Genomic DNA, 22779 nt, shown 5'->3' on the forward strand with positions numbered 1-22779 from the left:
GAAATATATCAAAATATTTTTTAATTTTTTAAAATTTATTTTTGACATCAACACATTAAAATAATCCAAAATCATTAAGAAAAATTAATTTGAAGCATAAGAAAAAAATACAATTTTTTTTAGAAGTAAAAACGAAAACATTCCAAGTTCAAAATTAATATGGAAGAGAGAGAATTAGGATCACTAGTTATTTGGTAAAAAAAAAATCATTAACATTATTGATTGAAATATTATACAAGAAAAAAACTAAAAGAGCTAGCATTTTTATTTTGCTAGCTAAATTAACACGGACATAGATGTATTAGCGATTGCATTGTAAATCCGCAACGTAAATTTTTAATGTTCATGGGATGCAGAAAAATAAGCTTTGGTACTTGAAATTTTTAATTTTTCATATTTGATCCTTATAGTTTTAAATTCTTATATTTTAATCATAAGACTTTATCTTTCTAACGTTTTAGTCCCTAAATATTGAGAGAAGAGAGATAAATTTTGATGAGCCACCTTTTAACCATAAAAAAATAATCTTGTTGTTAATGAGTTCAACTTTAATGTAGGTGATTCGAGCTTTTAATTATGCTGAAAAAATAGATTTGGGATTAGAAATATTTTTTATTGAGTTTAATTTGGAGTTTTTAGATTGATTATAAAATGATTTAGGATTTGGTAAAAATAGATTTGAAGTTATTGAGATTCCTATAATAATTTTTAGATATTTCATATAAAAATAAGTTAAAATTTTGAATTTTAGAGTCCAAATACCTTAAAATTCTCTTTTCAACTATTATAAATACCCAAAATTTATTGTGGTGGATAATACATTATTTATCCAAGTTGATTTAAGTTTAAAAGAAAGAAGTGCATGCTTTTTTTTATAAAAAAAAACCAAAGTGTATCTAGGCTTTTTTTATGGGATAGACACTCGACCGTAGATGTGTTGGAGCTTCATTTTTTTTAGCTTTTTATATTTTTTTATTGTATTGTTTTATTTTTATATTTTAGAATAAAACTTTATTTTAAAAAAATATTAAAATTAACATTTTAAAATATCCAACTATGACATGATTTTAAAATTAGATTTGAGATTTTTATTGTCATTATTTTATAAATTGTTGTATATGAATCTAATATGTAAAGTATTTTTTTAAATTGCACATAAATATTCAATAATAATAAAATATTTATTTTTATTTTTATATAATTTTCTTAAATTAATTATATTTTTATACAACTGCATATAAATTATCATGACATGATAGTTTAAGATTGAGAAGACATGTTTTCTATCCAAAGCAAATATATATATATATATAAAATTCTTCTCTCTTTAATCCTTACAAATATTTATTTTAATTTTTTTATATTTTATTAAAAAAATGCTGCAAATAAAATATATTAAAAAATTAAATAAAAATAAAATTTAAAAATAACCTCGACTAATAACAATTTTATTTTGTAAAAGAGGTTATGGGTCGAAAAACTGAATAACAATTTAAAGAACAGAACTAAGGGATACTATGTTTATGCCTTGTAGGAGGAAACCTAGATAATTTCTTTAATTACTCATAAAAGTTGATATCGTGTGAATGACATTTTTGTTGTGGTGGCTTATTCGTGAAAATTTGTGGTGCAGAAAAATTAGCCAGCAAGTGGTTAACACCTCAAGTTATCGGGTGATGTTGCTGGGCTTTGGAACTTTCAAAGAATTAAACAAAATCCAGATCTCTCATAATCGCTTCCCTTCCATCCCATCCATGGCTTCCCTTCCCAGTCCATCAGCCACCACTGCTCTGCAACACAAGGTAATATTATTCACACTAATATTTTCTTAATACTTGTTACAATTTTTTTTATGAAAAATTGGTGATTTTTCTTGTTTTGTTTGGATTATATTCTTGATACATTGCTAATTAGATTGGAGATATTGTAACTTGGATTATGAGCTCTTTTCTTATTGTCTAAAAAAAGAAGAAGCAGAATCTATAATGGGTTTTCATTTTCCTTCAAACAATCCAGAATGATGTTTCTTAAAAAATTACAATGCATAAAAAAAACTCTAACCAGCTTCCATATGTGGGCTTCCAGAGTTTGACATTATTGAGGCAGACTTTAGCAGAACTTATGCCGCAATTTACCCTGTACGCGATAATTAAAAAAAAACCCTTCTTAAAGTTTTAAAGTTTGATTTAGGTTTTGTTTTCCCATTTTGTTAATATTAAATGGCATACAAATGCTGCTTGTTAACTTGAGGATGCAGGAGAAGCAAATTGTATAATAGTACAGTGGGTAAAGCATCTGCAGAAAATTGTATTATAAGATAATGACAACATGAGTTGCTTGGTTGTTGCATTTATTTTTCCATTCAAGAAAATCTCCTTTGTGAATCTCTGGATTACAGTTATTAGTTTTATTGCCCTCTTCTGGTTCTGCATAAACAGTAAGTGATTCGAATGAAGCCTAGAAGAAGAACAACAGTTTTCTAAAATACTTACCTTTAAACATCTATGAAATGCAGTACCAGGAATATTCAAGGGGATTGACATGAGTCCTTGCAAGAAGTTGGTGAAACTTTCAGCTATATTTTCCCCTGATTTTTCTTATTCATAACTGAACGATACTTTTGCAGTAAAATCAAATATCATCTGCAAATTTTTTAGAAAAAAATGAAGAAAAGAATGGTGAGACAGTGTTGGTGCTGTTAAGTTCAAGTTTACTACAAGTCTTATAGTGAGGCATCAAAACAGCAGTGCCTATGATGCTTCATCCTATCTATCTAGAATTAGAACTTCGTAACTCAACGTAAAGCCCCGATAATTTACAGTTGAACTGGCACTTTTCACTTCTAAGAATTAAAACTGTGTTAATTGATTCAATTTGCAAGGATATGATAAATTATTTTTAGGGTTCAAATTTGGATCAAAAGAAGAGAGAAAATATGATTTTAGGGACAGAGAAAGCTTGACAAGAAAGAGAGAGTGAGTGTCATATTGTTTTTCATATATTATATATAAGGCAAATTTTGTATTTTTATCTTGTTTGAATTTTTTGTTTTATTATTATTACCCCTTTATAGTCTAGTTAACGAGTTTAATTTTTGTACCTCATTGTCTCAAATGCCTCAAAGTATCACTAGCATGACCTACCAGTGCAGTCACCAACGTATGTTTTGAATTAACTGCTGCGCTGCTTTATCACCTAGCTCTAACCATAGCACATTTCGCTCCATCACCGACCAATCAATAGTTGCCAATCACAGCACAATTCGCTCCATCACCTAAAATGATCTACTGCAATGTTTTTGATGCAAGACCAGGATTTTTTATTTGTCTCTTTTTGCTTTTCTTTTTATGAATCATTAAGACATACCTTAGGTATTAACACCAGAGAATCTTTGACGAAAACCACATTAGGGTGACTGATTGAAGTTGACAATGACTCTATGTCGCCAGCAATATTTTCAAAGAAAAGTAGAGGACATGAAAACCATACCTGGCCGTTCTGCAATCTGTCTGAAGGGCACTTAAGAGCTACTCAACCTGGGAAATAACAATAGAAGAACAAGATTGATCCAGACTAGAGTCGGCCAGTACATACAATCTTCATGGGAAAAGGCCTCAAAGGACTTCTTGATGTTGATAGACTGTTCCGCTTTGTTGCAGTGACCCCTAGCCTACAAGACCTTCATAAACTAGACGTTTGTGTTCAATTTATGCATTTTGGTAGGTAGTATCGGTTAAGGTTTTTGATGGCACAAATTGGTAGCGTGCATGTCTCATTCTATTGTTTCTTGTACTTTTGATATTGATATTGCCCATCAAACAGCTGTGGATTGTTGCTCCCATTGGTTATTTTTATCTTTAATTTATCTTTGTTATTGCATTGCAGGTGAATTGTGCAACTGCTAAACCTATATCTGTAAATTCACTATGCCATTTTTATCAAACCAATGTTGGTAGCGGTAGGTCTCCCAGGTTTTGTTTCAAGACAAAAGCTAAGCTCTCTGCTGAAACAAATATAGTTGAGAAAGAATCAACATGTGTCAATGAGAAGATTGGTAACTCTTCCTGTTTGATTTTGTGCTCCTTTATGTTACAGATATTTCTCCATTTTAGTTGCATTTGGATCGAAAGTCAGTATGCCATGTTGGTCTTGCTCAAGTAGACTTGGAGGGGCTAATTTGGATGCAATGTGAATGTTCTCAATCTTTCTAGAAATTGACCTGTCTCATTTACTGGATCACACTCCTCTAACAGCAAACAACAAATTAGTTCATGATTAGAAAACTGCTGCACCCTAGCTTGTTCACATACTGAACAACACCTTCTGTTGTATTTCGTGCCTTTGGAAATGATTCTTCTTTGCATTAACACTGAATTAAATTAGGGAAAAATTGAAACATATTCCTTGATTTACCCTTCAGTTATATTTTTCCTTGCATTTTAACAGTGTTTAGATTTTTTTTCTGCAATAACAAATTGAAGTAGAACTCAATGCGAGCTCCACATATACTGATAGACCAAAACATGGTTCATTTAGGAACTACGGCCGTGTGCTAGGAAGATAGTTAGTAGGGAAGAAAGAAGGTAGAGTTGTTTCAGAAAAAAAGTTTGACATATAGATGAGGACTGTCTATGTATGTACAACGAAGTATCCAATAGACTATGTGCCTGGGTTAGTAACGATCAGAAAATGATTTGGTGAATGTTTAAAGGATGGGATCAGTTTTCACAATTGGTTTAACATTTTCTCTATTTCATGGTGTCAAATGCATTTGAGGATTGCCTAATTTTTGTCGACTCTAATTAGTTTTCTTAATGATCTAAACCCTTGTTCTTTGATAGCTTTATTGGGAAAAGAACCGATGTTATGATTTGACATATATTTTGTGTGGCTTCATAGAGGATTTGTAATGAAGTGTTAAAGAGATATGCATTTTGCCTAATCCTTTGCTTGTCAGCTACTAAAACGTATGCTTCTTCAAAGTTAGGACCAATTAAAATGTTCTACATGTTACAAGCTTCCATTAGATTACAATTCCATGTTTTGGTTTGGTTTTAAGAGAGAAAATTATCTAAAGCACGAATGACACTGCTCCTGCTGTAAAGTTTCATTTTTATCAATTTTTTGAGAAGCTCTTGGTTATGAGAGTGTCAACCAAAGTGGGAATCGAGGGATTTGCTATTGTTTTCCTTGTATGGATGGGGGCAAAATTTAAGAAGGTACAAGGACGAAATTCTTTTTTTCTTTTATATATATAGTTACATAGTTCAATAGTTCTCTTCCTAAATTGAATGGTATGACTACATCTGAAGGTGCAAGTTTATTTCCACATCCCTTACTCTTTGTGAGCGTATACATGTGTGTTTTTGTGTTAAACAATGGCTTTATGTATCACGTATTAAATAACAGTGCACGATTGAGAAGGCTAGCTGCTATTTTTGAGTTGTATCTGTTAATTTGCTGGAATTCCTGCAGATTATGGAGTTGTTAGTGTTCATCATGTTGGAGTGCTGTGTGATAACCTTGAAAGGTCTCTTGAATTTTATCAGGGAATCTTAGGTTTGTCACTATCTCTTGGCCGGTGTTTATACATCATCCCCTTCTTTATCCCCCAAGGTAAACCGTGATGGAAAAACAGATATTAATGAACTTGCTTTCTGTTTAAAATTAGGGCTTGAAATAAATGAAGAAAGGCCACATGATAAACTTCCCTATAGGGGTGCCTGGTTGTGGGTGGGTTCTGAAATGATCCATTTAATGGAGCTTCCCAATCCTGACCCCTTGACTGGACGACCTGAACATGGTGGCCGGGATCGACATACTTGCATTGCCATTCAGGATGTGTCCAAGCTAAAAGTGATCCTTGATAAAGCTGGTACACCACTCCGTCCTCACTCTTCTATTATCACTCTTTTTGCCTAATGCGTGTGCTTGTATATTTTCATGTTTGTATATATTTGCATTTGCGTGCCAAATGAAGTCGGATTTCTGAACATACATACCTAACCTGCTTGAGTCAGGATAGTCCACCAGCTCCTAAAAAATGATTTTGACAACTAGCTTTGTAACTGGTTGAAGGAATGCAGTGCCTTATGGTGTTATGTTCTTCAGGTATTCCATATACGCTTAGCCGGTCTGGAAGGCCTGCCATATTTACACGAGATCCAGATGCAAATGCTCTAGAATTCAGTCAAGTGGATGGCTGATATATTCCAGTCTCAACAGAGTAGAAACTTGTAATATCATTTAGATGCGAAGTTAGTATCACAATACAGGTTGCAAATGTTGGAAGTGCAGAATATGCCATTACATTCTCTATCTTTCTGCAGATTATGAAAACTGGGTTTATAAACGACTCTTTCATAAGGAAAGCAACTATCTACTGATTATGCATGTATATTGTCCTGCTAACATTCATGACTAAAAAATCTAGTGGCTGCTCATCTTAATTCCTTGGAATTCCAGTAAAGAAAACACATTAGCCCGAAAAAAAGAAGAAGCAAATGTTCCTATATTTCCTTTCTTACTTCTATTCCATGCAAAAACCTTGGTTATAAACTCGAAGATTCTAACAAAACAAACAGACTCTTTACATGAGCTATTAGTGAGAAATTTTCTAAACCTTTTTAGAAAATAGAAATTGCTATGTATTTGAGTGTTTTTTTTTTAATGTTTTTAGATATTCTTCTATAGTGTAGTATCCAGAAAATAAAAGGCATAACATTTTATTTATAGAAAAACCTGAAAACTCTATAAATAACAAAATATTAATTTTTCCCTTAAATAATATATATATTTCAAGATAATTTTACAAATTTATTCAATTAAGTCCTTGATTTTTCTAGATTTAGAATTGTATTCCCTGTATAAATTACATTCTAATTCTCAATTTTTAAAACTTATTTACAATCATGTCACACCTGATTAATCATCTCATTTTAATTTATTAACTAATTATTTTTATGAGTGTGACCCATTAGGTTCCCTAATAAGTTGGTCTAAATATAAATCATAATTCCAAATAAAATAGAATTAATTATACTCTAGTTCTCAATTTCTAAAACTTATTTATAATCAAGTCACACTTAATTAATCATCTCATTTTAATTTATGACTAATTATTTTTATGAATGTAATCCATTAGGTTTCTTAATAAGTTGACCCAAACTATAAATCATAATCCTAAATAAAATAGGATTAAATAAATTAATTTATTATCAATTTAATAATTGATTGATTTTATATTTAAAGATCAAGTATATTGTCTAGCAACATATCATAATCCCCTAAATATTAGAAAAGTCATAAATGGTTTGACATAACCTTTTAGTGATCAATTTCTCGGTGTAATTATTATTCATTCATCAACAATGTTCTGATTTAGATATTATAGCATGAAGTGTCTACTATAACAAATTATGTTTGTTTTTAATACCATATTCATTAATTTTTTGAAAAAGATTTAAAACTCTTTACAAATCTCATTTTACATTGCACAATGATTTACAATTAATATTATTTAAGAACAAGTGAAATATTTTTTCTAATCCACCAAGGTTGATGAATCATCTCTTGATTACTTAAATACCTTCATATAGTTTATGTTATACCCAATATTTATCAATTTGTTACTCTTAATTAGGACAACATATAGTAAGATTAAAATATAACACTCTATATAAGATAACTTAGTGATTTCAAGTCTAAGGATCACTTGCACAACTGTCAACTGTCACGTGAACTTTTCTATATATACAAATTAGTTCTCCTCTCCATATGGATTTCTCATATAAGTCAGTTCAGTGCACATGTCATGTAACAAACAGTGTACATGTCATGTAACAAGCACCTACATATTAGTTCTAAATATCCCTCATTGCTATTAGGATGGTATAAAAATCCAACAGTAAAAGTCACCCATACAAAAGAAAGTGTTTTTTGCTCACCATTCTAAGGTTCTAAATCGAAAAGATACAGATGCAAACAACTCATCACTTTAAAGATACAGATCAAATCACTACTTTAGAAATACAAAGTCAAGGAAATAAGTCTATTACTCACAAATGAGATACAAAACTTGATAGATACCAATCAAGCAAAAGACTTTAATTCAAAAATTTCCAAAAGATCCAGTATATGGTCTGAATCATAATTATATACTTGGAATATCTCTCCAAGTATAGGAAACACTAAGATAACATAAATGAGATCTATAATTGAATTTAATAGAATTCTAGACAATAAACAACAATAACTCGTTTTTTACTCTAAAAAGTGCAAACAGACACTTAAGAAGAACTAAAATTAAAACTAACATAACTCTTTATAGAAAACTCCAATGCATGCATGACTAAATAATCTAGAAAAATGACATTCTGAAGTTGAAAACTACGTAGGATAAGATCATTTCCCATACAATAAAGAGATGAAAATTTAGGCTCAAAGTTGACCATAAGTTTATAACAAACAACTTAAAAAACATCCTTCATTTGTAATATTAACTTAAATCCAAGTAACTCAACTCAATTTGGACCAATAGAGGACACTTCCATGTCATATTACCTCGATTGAAACAGACTTGACCTCAAGTCAAATGTTGAGTTGTCACCATAAAAAAAAAGGTCATGTTAAAAGTGTCTGAAATGTCTAAGTGAATGGGTAACTCAGTTTTGTATGTATTTTCACCAATTAACTTTAGAACCTTAAATGAACCATCAACCCTCGGTTTAAACTTAGAAAATTTACCTTGTGGGAACCTTTCCTAGCTAAGATGTATCCAAACCAGATCACCCTCTTTGAACTTTACATATTTACGGTGCTTATTAGCTTGAATTTGATAATTCTGATTTTACCTTTCAATCTTGTCACAAACTTATTCATGTAACTTTTTAAGTTGTTTGGCCTTTTCTTCAGCATCACTACTAAAATTTAGATTTGTTGGAAGAGGAATTAAGTCCAATGGACTCAATGGATTCTGACCATACATAACTTGAAAAGGACTACAACCCGTACTTTGACAAGTAAAATGTTTGTAAGAAAATTCAGATTATGGCAACACTAGATCTTAATCTCGAATATTCTTCTTTATCAAGCTTCTCAAAAGACTTCCCAAACTATGATTGACAACTTCAGTTTGACTATTAATTTATGAATGATAAGTTGTACTAAATTGAAGATGAGTTCCAAGCTTTCTCCAAAGTGTACGCTAAAAATGACTCATGAACTTGGAATCCCGATCATAAGTGATTGTCTTTGGGATGCCATGGAGTTTAACAATCTCTTTAAAGTATAAATCAACAATAATAGCATCAAGTGTCTTGGTATAAGAAAAAAATACACCATTTTAGAGAAACGATCAACCACCACCATAATTGAATCCTTATTCTTTGAACTTCTCGGTAAACCAAGCATAAAATCCATGTCGGCTCCTTCCCAATGTGCTTTTGCTACTGGAAGTGTAGTGTATAAACCCAAATTCTTACTATGTGATTTGGCAATATGGCATGTTCTACAGCGTTGTATAAACATTGTGACATTTTTCTCCATCTTTGACCAAAAGAAATGATCCTGAATATTAACAAGTGTTTTGTCTCTTTCCAAAATACCCACCAAGCCCATTGTTAGTAGCATTAAAGGTAATGACTTCCCTTAAAGAACCTTGAGGAATACACAATCGGTTTCCTTTAAAAAGACAACCTTCCAATATAATAAAATGCTTGGAACACCATTTTCACAATCAACCCATATCTTGTTGAAGTCACCATCATGCTTGTAGAGATTTTTCAACACTTCAAAACCTGTCACTTCCACTTGCAAATTAATCAAAAATAAATGTCTTCAACTCAAAGCATTATCAATAACATTATAAATTCTAGATTTTTGTTTCATAAACTAAAAGTTTATAGAAATTCAACCCTAGAGCATGTCACCGACTAAGCTTCTACTGACTATAAAGAAACTTCAAAGCCTCATGATCATAATATAGCATCAAAGGTTTTGGACACAAATATTGACACCAATAGTCCAAAGCACGAAAAATAACATAGAACTACTTGTCATAAACTGAACATTTTCTTCTTGAATTGCTTAGTTTCTTACTATAAAAAGCAATAGGTTTACTATCTTGACTAAGAACAATACCAATGCCAACATTGAAAGCATCGCATTCAACTTCAAAAACCTTTTGAAAATATAATAGAGAAAGAATAGGCGCATTGGTCACCTTTTGCTTCATAACTTCAAAACTCTTCTCAGCTTCATCAGTCTACTTGAAACTACCTTCTTTAGTACAAATTTTATTTAATATATTTTTTTCTTTGAAATTTTTTTTTCAAAACTTAATAAGAAAATTAACCATATTAAATTTTTTATTAACATCCTAAACTATTTTAGGATCTATTAAATAAAACATTTCGGCTTAAAAACTCCCTTCATTTAGAAAAATCATTTGCCTAAATATTATTTTAATTAAATCATATTCCAATTAGGATATTACAAAACAAAAAAAAAATTAATTAAACATTTTAATTCAATACTAATCCTATTAGGATAATCAATTTAATTTAGGTTTCAATTTTATAATATAAAATCAACATTTTATATAAGGAGAGGTTTAGTCATTATTCTATCTAATATACTATATTGTAATAACTTATAAGGTGTATAGGTAGAATTGTAATTCTACCCCTAAAACCCAAAAAGTAATATTATAAAATATACAAGAAAAGAATCATAATTTTTCCCCTTATCGCCCACAACCAGTAGCAGTGTTAGTAGCGGTTATTGCTGCTCGTACTAGAGTGAGGCGCAACCCTCGCACTGCCTCCTTTGTAATACGAGGCTATTACCTCATGTTGTGTCACATGCAATAGCCCTTGGTTGTTGCTTTCCCCACTAGTGGTGACTTAGCCATCGATTTTGCTTTTTCCAACCAACATATGTTTTTTTTTTTAATTTCAATGGTGGATTTCGACCAAACATGAAAAATCCAGCCAAATTTGACAAGAACAATAACCAAATGACTTTTGGAAAAATATTTTTTCATAAAAAAATTAACTCGAAATTAACACTAATAATAATTAAAAAATGCAATCAACAACTCTAACTGTCTAACGAAGGCTTCACTACGACTATTAGGTTTTTCAATACACATATACTTAGCGGAAACTATACATTTAAAATTTTTAGGAGTGAGGGATTGTTATGATTTTGAGTGCAAGCTCTTTTATTTTGTGTTTCTTAGATGTTCTATATTAGGGGTGATCGTTTTTTGTTTTGTTTGGTTTTTACCTATAAAAACAACCAAACTTAAATTTTGTAAAATACAAAAAATAAAACCAAAACTGATTCCAACCAACCAGTTTTGGTTCGGTTCAGTTCGGTTAAATTATTTTATATCAAAAACCGAAACCCAACCTACTGATTTCAGTTCTATTCAGTTTGGTTTGGTTATTTTATATTAAAAACCAAAAAGTATATTGTTTTTTGGGCTTTTTTAGACTTGCTGATGGGTTTTGATTTCGGTTTGGTTCAGTTTTTTCAGTTCAGTTAAGTTTTTTAGTTCGATTCGGTTTATTTTTAACTAAACCGGTTTAGTTCAGTTAAGTTTTTTAGTTCGATTCGGTTTATTTTTAACTAAACCGGTTCAGTTCAGTTGATGTTTTTTGGTTTCAGGCTTATGAAACTGAAACCGAACCAAATCAAATATTTTTTTAAAATATTCTAATCGCTTTAATAGGTTTTTTCATGGTTTGATTTTTTTAGTTTAATTGGTTTGTCGATTTTTTTCTCACCCTTATTTTATATTGTATTGTGTACTACTTTGAAAACAAGAGGCATAAAATTTTATTTACCAGGAAACTTGAAAATTTTATAAATGGCAAAATATCAATTTTTCCCTTAAATAATATCACATGTATATTTCAGGACCATTTTAGAAATTTATTTAATCAAGTCCCTATTTGATTTTTTCAGGTTTAGAATTGTAACTCCCTATGCAAATTACAATCTAGTTCTCAATTTCAAATACTATTTTACAATCAAGTCACACTTTATTAATCATCTCATTTTAATTTCTAACCAATGGTTTTTATGTGTGTGACCTATTAGGTTTTCTAATAAGTTGGCCCAAATATAAATTATAATTCAAAATAAAATAGTTTAAATAAATTAATTTATTATCAATTTAATAATTTTTTGATTTATATTTGAAGACACGTACAATGTATAGCAACCTGTCATGATCTCTCAAATATCAAGAAAGTCATACGTGATTTGACTTAATCTTTCAGTGATCAGTTTCTCAGTGTAATTATTAATTATTCATCAACAATATTCTAATTTAGGCATTGTAGCATAAAGTATGTCTACTACGTCAAATCATGTTTGTTCTTAACACCATAATCATTGATTCTTTGAATAAGATTTGAAATTCTTTACAAATCTCATTCCTCTTGGCACAAGGATTTACAATCAATACTATTTAAAAACAGATGAAATATTTTTTCTAATTCGCCAAAAATGGTGAATCCTCTCTTGATAACTTAAATATCTTCATATAGTTTATGTTATATCGAATCTCTGCCTATTTTTTACCTTTGATTTAGACATCGTATAACAAAATCAAAACATAACACTCTCTATATAAGATAACTTAGTGATCTCAAGTCTAAGGATCATTTACATAATTGTCATGTGATCCTTTCCATAGACATATATGATCTCTCCATATAAAATTCTTATACTGGTCAGTTCAGTGTATGTGTCATCTTACAAGCACATACATATTAGTTTTAGGTATTTCTCATACTCCAGCTTATAAAAACAATTGTTTCCTTTCATAAAGGAAATAACATAATATGTATTAGTCTCAACAACTCTAATTAATATCTAGTCTTAATAGAACATTGACCAGGAATATTTAGGAATAATGCTTTGATGTAATATAAATCTTATAATTATAACAAATTTATAGTTTTCTTTGCAAATCATTTTTTCAAAAGACTTTATCTTTACTCTATATTGCAAATATTAGATTAATTAATCACATATTTGATTAATATTAAGATAAATAAGCATTTATTAATAAATTAAATATATTTACATGAACAAAGTCAGTGATACGTGTAACCAACTAATTGGCTATATGACATATACACTAACAATTTCCTTTTTTAATTATATTTTAATCTTTAATTTCTAAAAATTATTTACAATCAAGTCACACTTGATTAATCATCTTATTTTAATTTCTAATTAATAGTTTATATATGTGTGACCTATTAGGTTCCCTAATAAGTTGACTCAAATATAAACCATAATCTTAATAAAATAGGATTAAATAAATTAATTTATTATCAATTCAACAATTGATTGATTTATATTTGAAGATTAAGTACCATGTCTAACAACCTGTCTTGATCCTCCAAATATTAAGAAAGTCATAAGTTTTCAGTGAGAGTTTTTTAGTGTAATTATTATACATTCATCAACAATATTTTAATTTAGACATTATAACATAAAACACATTTTTTTTTGTTAGATCATGTTTGTTCTAAACATCATAATAATTAATTCATTGAATAAGATTTTAAAATCATTTTAAATATCATTCCACCTTGCACAAGAATCTACAATAAATAATACTATTTGAAAACAAACAAAATGCTTTTTCTAATTTTTCTAGGATGATGAATCCTCTCCTAATTACTTGAACACTTTCATATAATTCATGTTATGCCCAATATATGCTTATTTTTAATCTTTGATTAGGACAACATATAGCACGATAAAAGCATAACACTCCCTATATAAGATAAATTAGTGATTTGAAGTCTAAGGATCACTTACACAACCATAATGTAAGCTTTTCCATAGACACAAATGATCTCTCCATATGAAATTCTTATGTAGGTCAGTTCAGTGTACATGACATCACACAAGCACCTACATATTATTTCTATGTATCTCTCATACCTTAGCTTATGAGAATAACTCTTTTCTTTCATAAAGAAAAGAGCATAATATGTAGCAGTGTCAATATCTTTAATTAATGTCCAATCTTAATAAAGTATTGACTAGAAACATTTGCAAAGCATTTTTATTCTAAAGACTCTATCTTTACTCTAGATTAATTGATCAAATATTTTTTGAATATTAAAGATAAATAAGTCTTTATTAAAAATTTAAAATATTTATATAAACAAAGTTATGTGTAACCAACCAATTAGCTACAAGGCATATACATTAACAATCTCCTACTTACACTGAAGTTAATCACTCATGTATTAAATACAACATCGTTTGTCGCACGTGTGTGAAAGGCAAGTGGAGGCTGAAGAAGTCGTCACCTAGTTGTTTGGTTCAAGGTCGCTATGAAACTCAGGTGTATTAGCTTTATCAGAGATTCGATGGTAAGAGACTGATTGTGGTTAGGGAAGATATTAACATCCCTAGCACACCCTGCCTGAGATAAGCTGTTTTGTGTGGTTTAGAGGTTTATGATTGAGATTTACTTGTATGAATAAATCTGGTGTTAAGAATTTATTATGGACTCGTGTATCCAAATAAATTCTTAGGAAAAAGGTTCTTTGTAAGTTGTGTATTATAGTGAAAAATACACTCAATTAAAATTGGTGAATATTTAGAATAACTTTAAGAATTTTCCGATCAACTCTTGATATTTCAAATACCAACCTCACTTGTAGGTCCAATGTTCTATACCGGGATTTTTAACCATTAATTCTCAATTGTTTGTTCTAGTTAGGGTTTTGGTATTTGTATCTTATTTTTTAAGATGTTGGCCAATTCTTCTTTTCTGGTTTTTTCTTCCTTTTCTTCTTGGCTTCTTCTTTTCTTACTTCTTAGCTCATTACTTCATCTTCAAATCTTTTTTTTTTCTCACAGCAACTTTGGTATCAAAGCTAGGTTTTTAATTGTTTTTATAATTAATCGATCTTTTAGGGATTGTGAAAATCCTCAAAATTCAACAAAATTCCTAAACCTTAGAAATTATGTAGAATAATCTTTAATAGTTGAAAAAAAATGATTCCTTTTGTTTTACAACCTAAATCTAAAAAAATACCCTCATGCAGCCATGTCACCACACACTACTAAATTAACCTTTATGTCATATCAATGGCACATCAGTTAGCAATGACTCGTTGTGCCATGTTATCACAACTAACATGTCAGCGCCGCGTTAGCCATCAATGACATGTCAACTTTCTCACCACGTTAGTAGCAGTAATTTCCAATATCTTCCCACCAAGCAATCTAGTCAGTAAATTACTTTACCTTTTGATATGTTGAATTTTATTGTTTTGGTATTACATTTGTTATTCAAATTATCATTGATAGTACTTTCTATGCCTAAAAAAAACATCTTTTTACATTACACCCTTATATCTTTGCTCACTTTATATATTGTTATTCAAATTTTGTCATTAGTCTTTTTTAATTAATTGCCGACCTTGCCAAAACTAGTGAAAGTTGTGAACTTTTATTTGATTAATCATTTACAATTAAGGGTCTAGCAATACATACTTAAGATTTTATTGGTATATTTTGTTCTTGACTAATATCCACATTAAAAAAAAGAATTAATTTTATTTTTGTTTTGTGATTTCACTTGCAGGAATCACATGTGATCTCAATTCTATTTTTAAATTAGTGTTGCATGCATTTATGAATAGTCATCTAGTATCCAACTTTAAGTTTATAGCCACCATGGATTCAACATTGAGTGATATCTTTAAATAAATTATGAACAAAACACCGTAAAGATTAGGACAACTAGAATGGGTGTAATTACATATGCCTTGACACAACCTAAATGAATAGAAGATTAGAGAAGAATGATTACTATTTAAAAGTGCATTTTTATCAAGGTTTTATATCATCATATTGCACTTAAAGTATCATTAAATTCTCTAACTTAAGCATGGTTTATAATAACAAATCTGATAATATAAAATATCTTTAATTTATGGTAAATGCTCATTTTAAATGCAGGCATATCTCACAATTTAAATAATTGATTGATGTGTTTAATTATTGAAAGTGAAAAGACAAAGAGAGGGCTAAGTTTAAAGAAGAGATGCTGGTTCAATTGAAACTGGAACATCATTCGATTATTGGATCATAACTAGAGTTGTAGATCATGGATTTAGGTATGGTTTATATGGATGGAAAGCTAAGACATATGCCTAAAACTTTCATAAAAAGTCCAAGATTCAAAACGGTCGTTTTCAAGTTCAAATTGTAGCAACAAAAGAGAAGTCAGAATTTGTCATGTAGCCTAGACACTGTTCAGTATTCAACCCATAACTCGAGTTCTAGAAGTCCAAATGAGATTATTCTTGTTTTGTTGGAAAGCTGAGACAAACTTTCATGGGAACTATCTGTTCAAATTCTAACGTTAGCAATGATGTTTTATTTAGATAAGAAGATAATGGTTATCACCAAGTCAAAAGGTAGCCACCCACTCAATAATTAATCATTAAATCAATAGTTTTGAATTTTAGCCTATAAAAGGAGGCATTTGCCATATATTTAGACATCTTGGTTTTCAGATCAAGATCATATTCTTGCTTTCTTTCTTTGTATTTTTGTAATGTTTAAGTTTTGCTTTCATTAATCTCTTGTTTATGCTTTTCATCATAACTATGTTGTTATCTGGTTTATTTATGTTTCTCTTATTCACAATGTTTAGCTAAGTTTATTATGTCAAGGTGAAAAGGTTTCACTAATGGTGTTAGAATATGTATAATATAAACTCAACATAGACTTCAATGTTTATATCCAAGAAAGTTTGTTATTAACATGTCTTATCTTTTTATCTTACTAATTCTTAATAACTTGCTTGTTAAATGATTAATCTAGATTTGTGTTGTACAACCCTTGGTACAACAAATACTTGGCACTTTCATAGCCTATTGTATGGTATAACCGACACATGTGCTATGAAAGGAACTTGATTTGTTGTTAACATAAGTTAACATCATGAATTCCTGACAATATTTAAAAGAATGGTGTTACTAAAATAAGATAATTAATATGATCATGTTAAAAATTTTATAATGAATTATTAAGGATAAATCATCCGATTGGAACATTCTTTGTGTGTGGTTTCCAGTTGATTAATAAAAAGAGTTTATACTATACTTATTTCTAATACTATTAGTGGATCCTTTAACCTTGACAATTGTTTTTATCATTATTTAATCCTTACATCAATATCACATCTCAAAAGTTCTCTTAAGTCTTTTTCATTTGTTGTTTATAATTTTATATAGTTCACCTCTTTGTAGTTCGACCCCGGTCTTACTGGGTTATTTATTACTTCGCTACTCCTTCACTTAGAATAAAACATCAATCTTTTGATCGTGTTAAAGAACTATTATTTTTCACACCTATATCAAGTATGGGGATAAGAGTTGCAAGATGATCATTGATAATGAAAGTTGTATCAATGCAATATCTTCAAATATTATAGCTCACTTAGGCATAAAACATGTTCTTCATCCTAAGCCATATAATGTGTCATAGATTAATAATAACCCATAATAGTCAATGAGAGATGTTTGTTTCCTATCAAATTCCTAAACTATCACAATGACATTTGGTGTGATGTAATTCCAATGAATGTAGGACTTGTCATTTTAGGTAAACCATGAATATATGATTTAGACATCACCATTTATGGTCAATCAAATTCATGTTCTTTCAATATTAAAGGTAAAAAGATCAAACTCATTGGATTACAATAAGAATAAATAAAAAAGGAGAATGTGAACGAACAAGGACTTAATATAATGAGTCTAAATGAGTTTTGAGAATGAGGTTAAAGAATAACCTATTATGTTTGGTTTAGATGTAAAAGAAATTTCAAGAAACTCTCTAGTAGTTCTACCTAAAGGGGTAAATATGGCTAACATAATAGGTCCAAAAGATTTTTAAAATGGAGTTCATGAAGAATTAGTGGTGTCTCTTTTAGTTGTAAAAGTTTATGGAGACTCTCTAGTAGAGTTGCTTGAAGAGGTAAGTGTAATATTAGAAGAGATTCAAGATAGTTGTCATTCTAAGTTCCCTAATTCCTCAACCTTTATGCTTAACATCCAGCTTGTCATAGATTTTAAAAAACCTTTCGAGCTTTCTAATTCTTCAATCTCTATAGTTGACATCCAATATGTCATAGTTTGTGAACAACCTCCTAAACTCTTTAACATTTTGCCCCCTATTCTTGAAATCCAACATATCATAAGTCTTTAGCAATCTGCTAAGCTCTCTGGATCCTTACCTCTTCATGATAAAGAGGATAGAGATAACCCCAATTTACTAAGTTGTGTCCAATTTATACCCATTCAAGATTCAAAAGGTATGTATTACATTCCATACTCCCCATCATACAAGGTTTATGGTCACAAATCTAGGATGAAAGTATATTTTCTTTTTTCATCTCCTCACTCTAAAATGTTTTATTTAGCCGAGTCCTTTGCATGTAGAGTTTATAATTTGCATGTTGAGATCATAAAACATATTTAAGCAAGTAATGAACAATACAAATTTCAAGCTAATTTACATAAGTATCATGATGCATTTAATGTTGAAGATTATTTTATAATACAGATAGACTTGAACGATGTCCTTTAAAAACCAATAAAAAATTACAAGTGAGTAGTGCTAGACCATTCAAAGTGTTATAATTGATTTAATCAAATAATTGTCATTAAACTACCACTAAACTTTGATATTAGCTCTACTTTGAACATGAAAAATCTCATTATATTTAAAAAATATTAATTTATCCCTAGTGATCTTTTAGAAACCTCTACCTCATTATCCTCATATTTTGCACAAAAAAACATATTAATGCTACTTTAAATACACAAGTTGCTTTTAACAGAGATGGTGAACTTCAACGAATCTCAATATATGAGCTAGATGATCAAATTCAGACTATACTTGGATTATCAAATAGACATCACAACAACTTGATCTTGATCTTTGGAAGCATTATTAGAGTCACCTTGAACTACACTCGACGAGGTTAGGTTTATCTAACCCCAAAAGAGTTGGCGGGAACACTTGACTTGAAATATTATTTACGCACTCATATGATCATAAATGATGGAGGGTAGCCCAAACTATTAAGACATTGGACTTTAACTTATGTTTTGGTTTAATTTATTTAAACTTTTAGTTAAGATTTATTAATTACGCTTTATATGTTGGGCTTAATTTAATTATTGTTGGTTATTTTATTCAGAGCACTGTAACCTCAATTGCTTATTCTAATTAGAGTTTTAGTATTTATATCCTACTTTTCTAAATGATAGACAATTTTTGATGAATTAAATAAAAAAATATAAAGTTACAGGCTTTTCTAAACCTCATTCTTTTATTCTCTGTTTTTTTCTTTTTTTTTCTCTTTGGCTTTTTTTTTTTCTCTTCTTAGCTTATTACGTCATCTTCAAATCTCTTTTGTCCCACACCACTAAGTCACATCCATTGTCTAGTAGCAAAACAGCCTCCAATACAACCCATAAATCAATAAAATAGCCACCCAAATCACCCTGAAATAACCCTTCTAAAACAACAAACACAACCACCAACAACTTCTCCATTTCAACCTAACCACGATCATTACCAAACCAGCAACATCATCCAATATCCACCACCATTAAAACAACAAAACAAAAGGCACTAATAATAAGGACAACCAACAGTAAAACAAAATGCAACAACTATTAATAGCAACCAGCGATAACAAGCAAAAAATAACAGCAACAACACCTAATAGGAAGTAACGATAGAAAAGTTAAACAATAGCAACACTAGCAGCAGTAATATAAAGGTCAGTTAGAGCAATACCACAACAACGCCACCACATCAGCCACAACAACAAAAATAGCAGTAAAAAACATCCTAAATTTCATTATCCAAGTGGTCTCATACTCACCTCAAGCATCTTGATTAGTAAATCAATCAACATTTTGATTTGTTGAATTTTATGTCTTGTAATGAACTTGTTATTCAACATTGTCATTAATAGTAACTTTATGCTAGAAATTAAGAGAGAAAAAACTCATCTTGCTTCACTCGTTATATTTTTTCCCATCACCCAACTTTCTCATCCATTTTTAACAATTAAACCTTTTTATTAATTGTGAAACTTGCCTATGCTTACGAAAAGTTGTAACTTTTTGTTAGATTAACCATTTGCTCTTAAAAGGTATAACATTGCATACTTACAATTTTCCTCGTGTATTATAGTCTTAAGCAATCTCCTTTAAGAAAATGAGGATCTACTTTATTTTATTTGGGGTTTTATTTGCAAGATTTGTTGGAGTCTTAATTACATCTTTAAGCTAGTAATGCATGCATGTGCATAATAGTTGTCTAATGTCCAACTGTGAGTTTACATCTACCATGGACTCGACTCTAAGTGATGCACTTAGAACCATTTAAGAGCAACTACAACTCATGCAAGCCAAGATGACTGACATTTATAAGAGTTAGTCAATATAGATTTCCCAAACAAGAAAACCAAATGATATTGAAAATTCCAACAATAACTATTGTATGCATATAACTTACTCAAAGTATGCATGAGTCAATACATACTTCAAAGAGCGATGTTTGTAACACAATTTAATGAGTACAAGATGAGATTTATTGCTAGAGAGAATGAGGTCGTGACTTTGAGTAAGTTTTGTTGGGTCTTAAATGATAATCTTAGAAAAAAGGTTGTGCTCCGAGGTGTTCTACTATTAACCAAAGTTATACCTTAGTGCAAGATTATGAGATAGTTAAAAAGATCTTATAGATGACCATCAAGACTCCCGTAACACCCTTAATAGGTTTTAGTTTAGGAACAATGGTTTTTTATTAGGTACTCCACCCTTTATAACCAACCCTAGTGATGCCTCATCTTATAAGAAAGACAAGGACAACAAAGTGCTTACTGAAGTGCCTAAAATGAGTTCAAGGGTTCAATGTTTGAGATGTGAAGGTTTTTGGTCAAGTTGTAGCCAATTATACCAATACAATCTTAGTCATCTAGGAGCAAGAGGATATAAGAGAAAGACTTTGGTGATCAAGTGTATAAACTTGATCTTGAGGATTTTCATGATCTAAATAAATATGAGTATGGTCTTAATTTACCAAGTCATGTCCAATTCATATTCATTTTGGTTAAATAACACATCATAGAGTTTGGTATAGCTAGGATGAGTGTAGTCAAATGTATCCTGACACAACCCATTAAAATCGAAGATTAGGAGGCTATTATTTTTCACACCTACATTAAGTGTGAGGATAAAAGATGTAGGATCATCATTGGTAGTGGGAATTGTACCAATGATGTTTCTTCTAATATTGTAGCTTGTCTAAAACTCAAGTTTATTCCTTATCACATGTCATAAAATGTTTCATGGGTTGAGAACACGATATTTGTTTCTTATTAAATTCTTACAATGAAATCTTAAATCTTTTTTCCAATATGGTTCATTTCATTTCTTGTACCAAGAACAAGGATACCTATAGAGTTCCTAAACTCTATTTTAATGAGATCATAAAATTGTATGGCATTTCCAAAACCAGTTTTATAAAGAGATGTTCAATTATAAGGAATCAAATGCTTATGTCAAACCTATTACATAACTTTAATATTAGCTATATTTTTTACATAAAAGATTTGCTTGTATATAAAAGACAATAACTCATCCTAAATGATCTTTTTAAGACCCGTGCCCTATTATCATTTTCATCAACATTAAGGGAATATATTAATGCTATTTTGGATAAAGAAGTTTTTACTAAAGATGGTGAAATTCAGTGATATAATTCATTGTCAAGACGACATGATTTGAACTGTACTTAGATCATTAGAGATATATTACAACAAATTGATTCTGATCCATACTAGTATTATCCAAGCTGCTAGGAGCTACATTTGTCACATTTGACAAGATCAAGTTTTCCCAATCCCGAAAGAGATGGTATAGACACTAGACCCGAGCCACAAATCACATATGCATAGTTAGAGATAACATAGAATAGGCCAACACATCACTCTTTTATTAGAAGATTAACTACATCCAAGTCTATTTTATTGGACTTTTATTTCATTTATCATTGAGCTCAGGCCCCGTTTGTTTCATGAAAAACAGTTTCATAAAAACCACTTTTCAATTTTTTTCATATTTATTTACTATTAGAAAAGTTGGTCAATTGTTTTCTCAATTCCATTCTCTTCCAACTTTTTCATGACAGTTTTTGTCCATATGTTTTAATAAATTTTTTTAAAAAATTAAAACATTAATAAATTATTTTTTAATTTATTTTCCATTGCATACTTAAACACTGAAAAGTATTTTCCAATTTATTTTTTATGACAAGGTCAAAAATTAAAAAATAATCTCACTTTTCATGGAAACTACATTTTAAAAGAAAAAAACTATTTTTCAATAAAAAAACAGATTTTAGTTTGATCCTCATTTAGATTTTGTTTTGTTTTAGTGGGTGGTTAGCCCAATTGTTGGTAGCGTTTTGGATAGGATTTGCTATTTAGATATATTTCTTCCAGTGGACATACAAGTTTTATGATTGATTAAAGAAATTGCAGACATACCTTCTCTTCTCTTTTCTCTACTTCTTCTCTTTTTCAATTCACTATTGTCCTGCATCAGAGTAAGAATATCCCTTGGAAGTTGCATGATCGTAGTGTTGTCCTTGTACAACCGCGATGGCTTCCTGCATAAAAAGATGGTAAGACCA

The 22779-nt window shown here is 29.9% G+C and overlaps 1 protein-coding gene across 1 annotated transcript; it reads left to right on the plus strand.

Moving 5' to 3' along the window:
- The first annotated feature begins 1538 nt into the window (after positions 1-1538).
- Positions 1539-6352, plus strand: LOC133674612 (uncharacterized). The gene is made up of 5 exons (XM_062095824.1): positions 1539-1802; positions 3886-4054; positions 5476-5559; positions 5672-5875; positions 6112-6352. The coding sequence occupies exons 1-5, from the start codon at positions 1587-1589 to the stop codon at positions 6204-6206; spliced, it is 768 nt and encodes a 255-aa protein (XP_061951808.1). The 5' UTR covers positions 1539-1586; the 3' UTR covers positions 6207-6352.
- Positions 6353-22779: the final 16427 nt, after the last annotated feature.

The sequence above is a fragment of the Populus nigra genome, chromosome 15, assembly GCF_951802175.1.
Source record: "Populus nigra chromosome 15, ddPopNigr1.1, whole genome shotgun sequence".
NCBI lineage: Eukaryota > Viridiplantae > Streptophyta > Magnoliopsida > Malpighiales > Salicaceae > Populus > Populus nigra.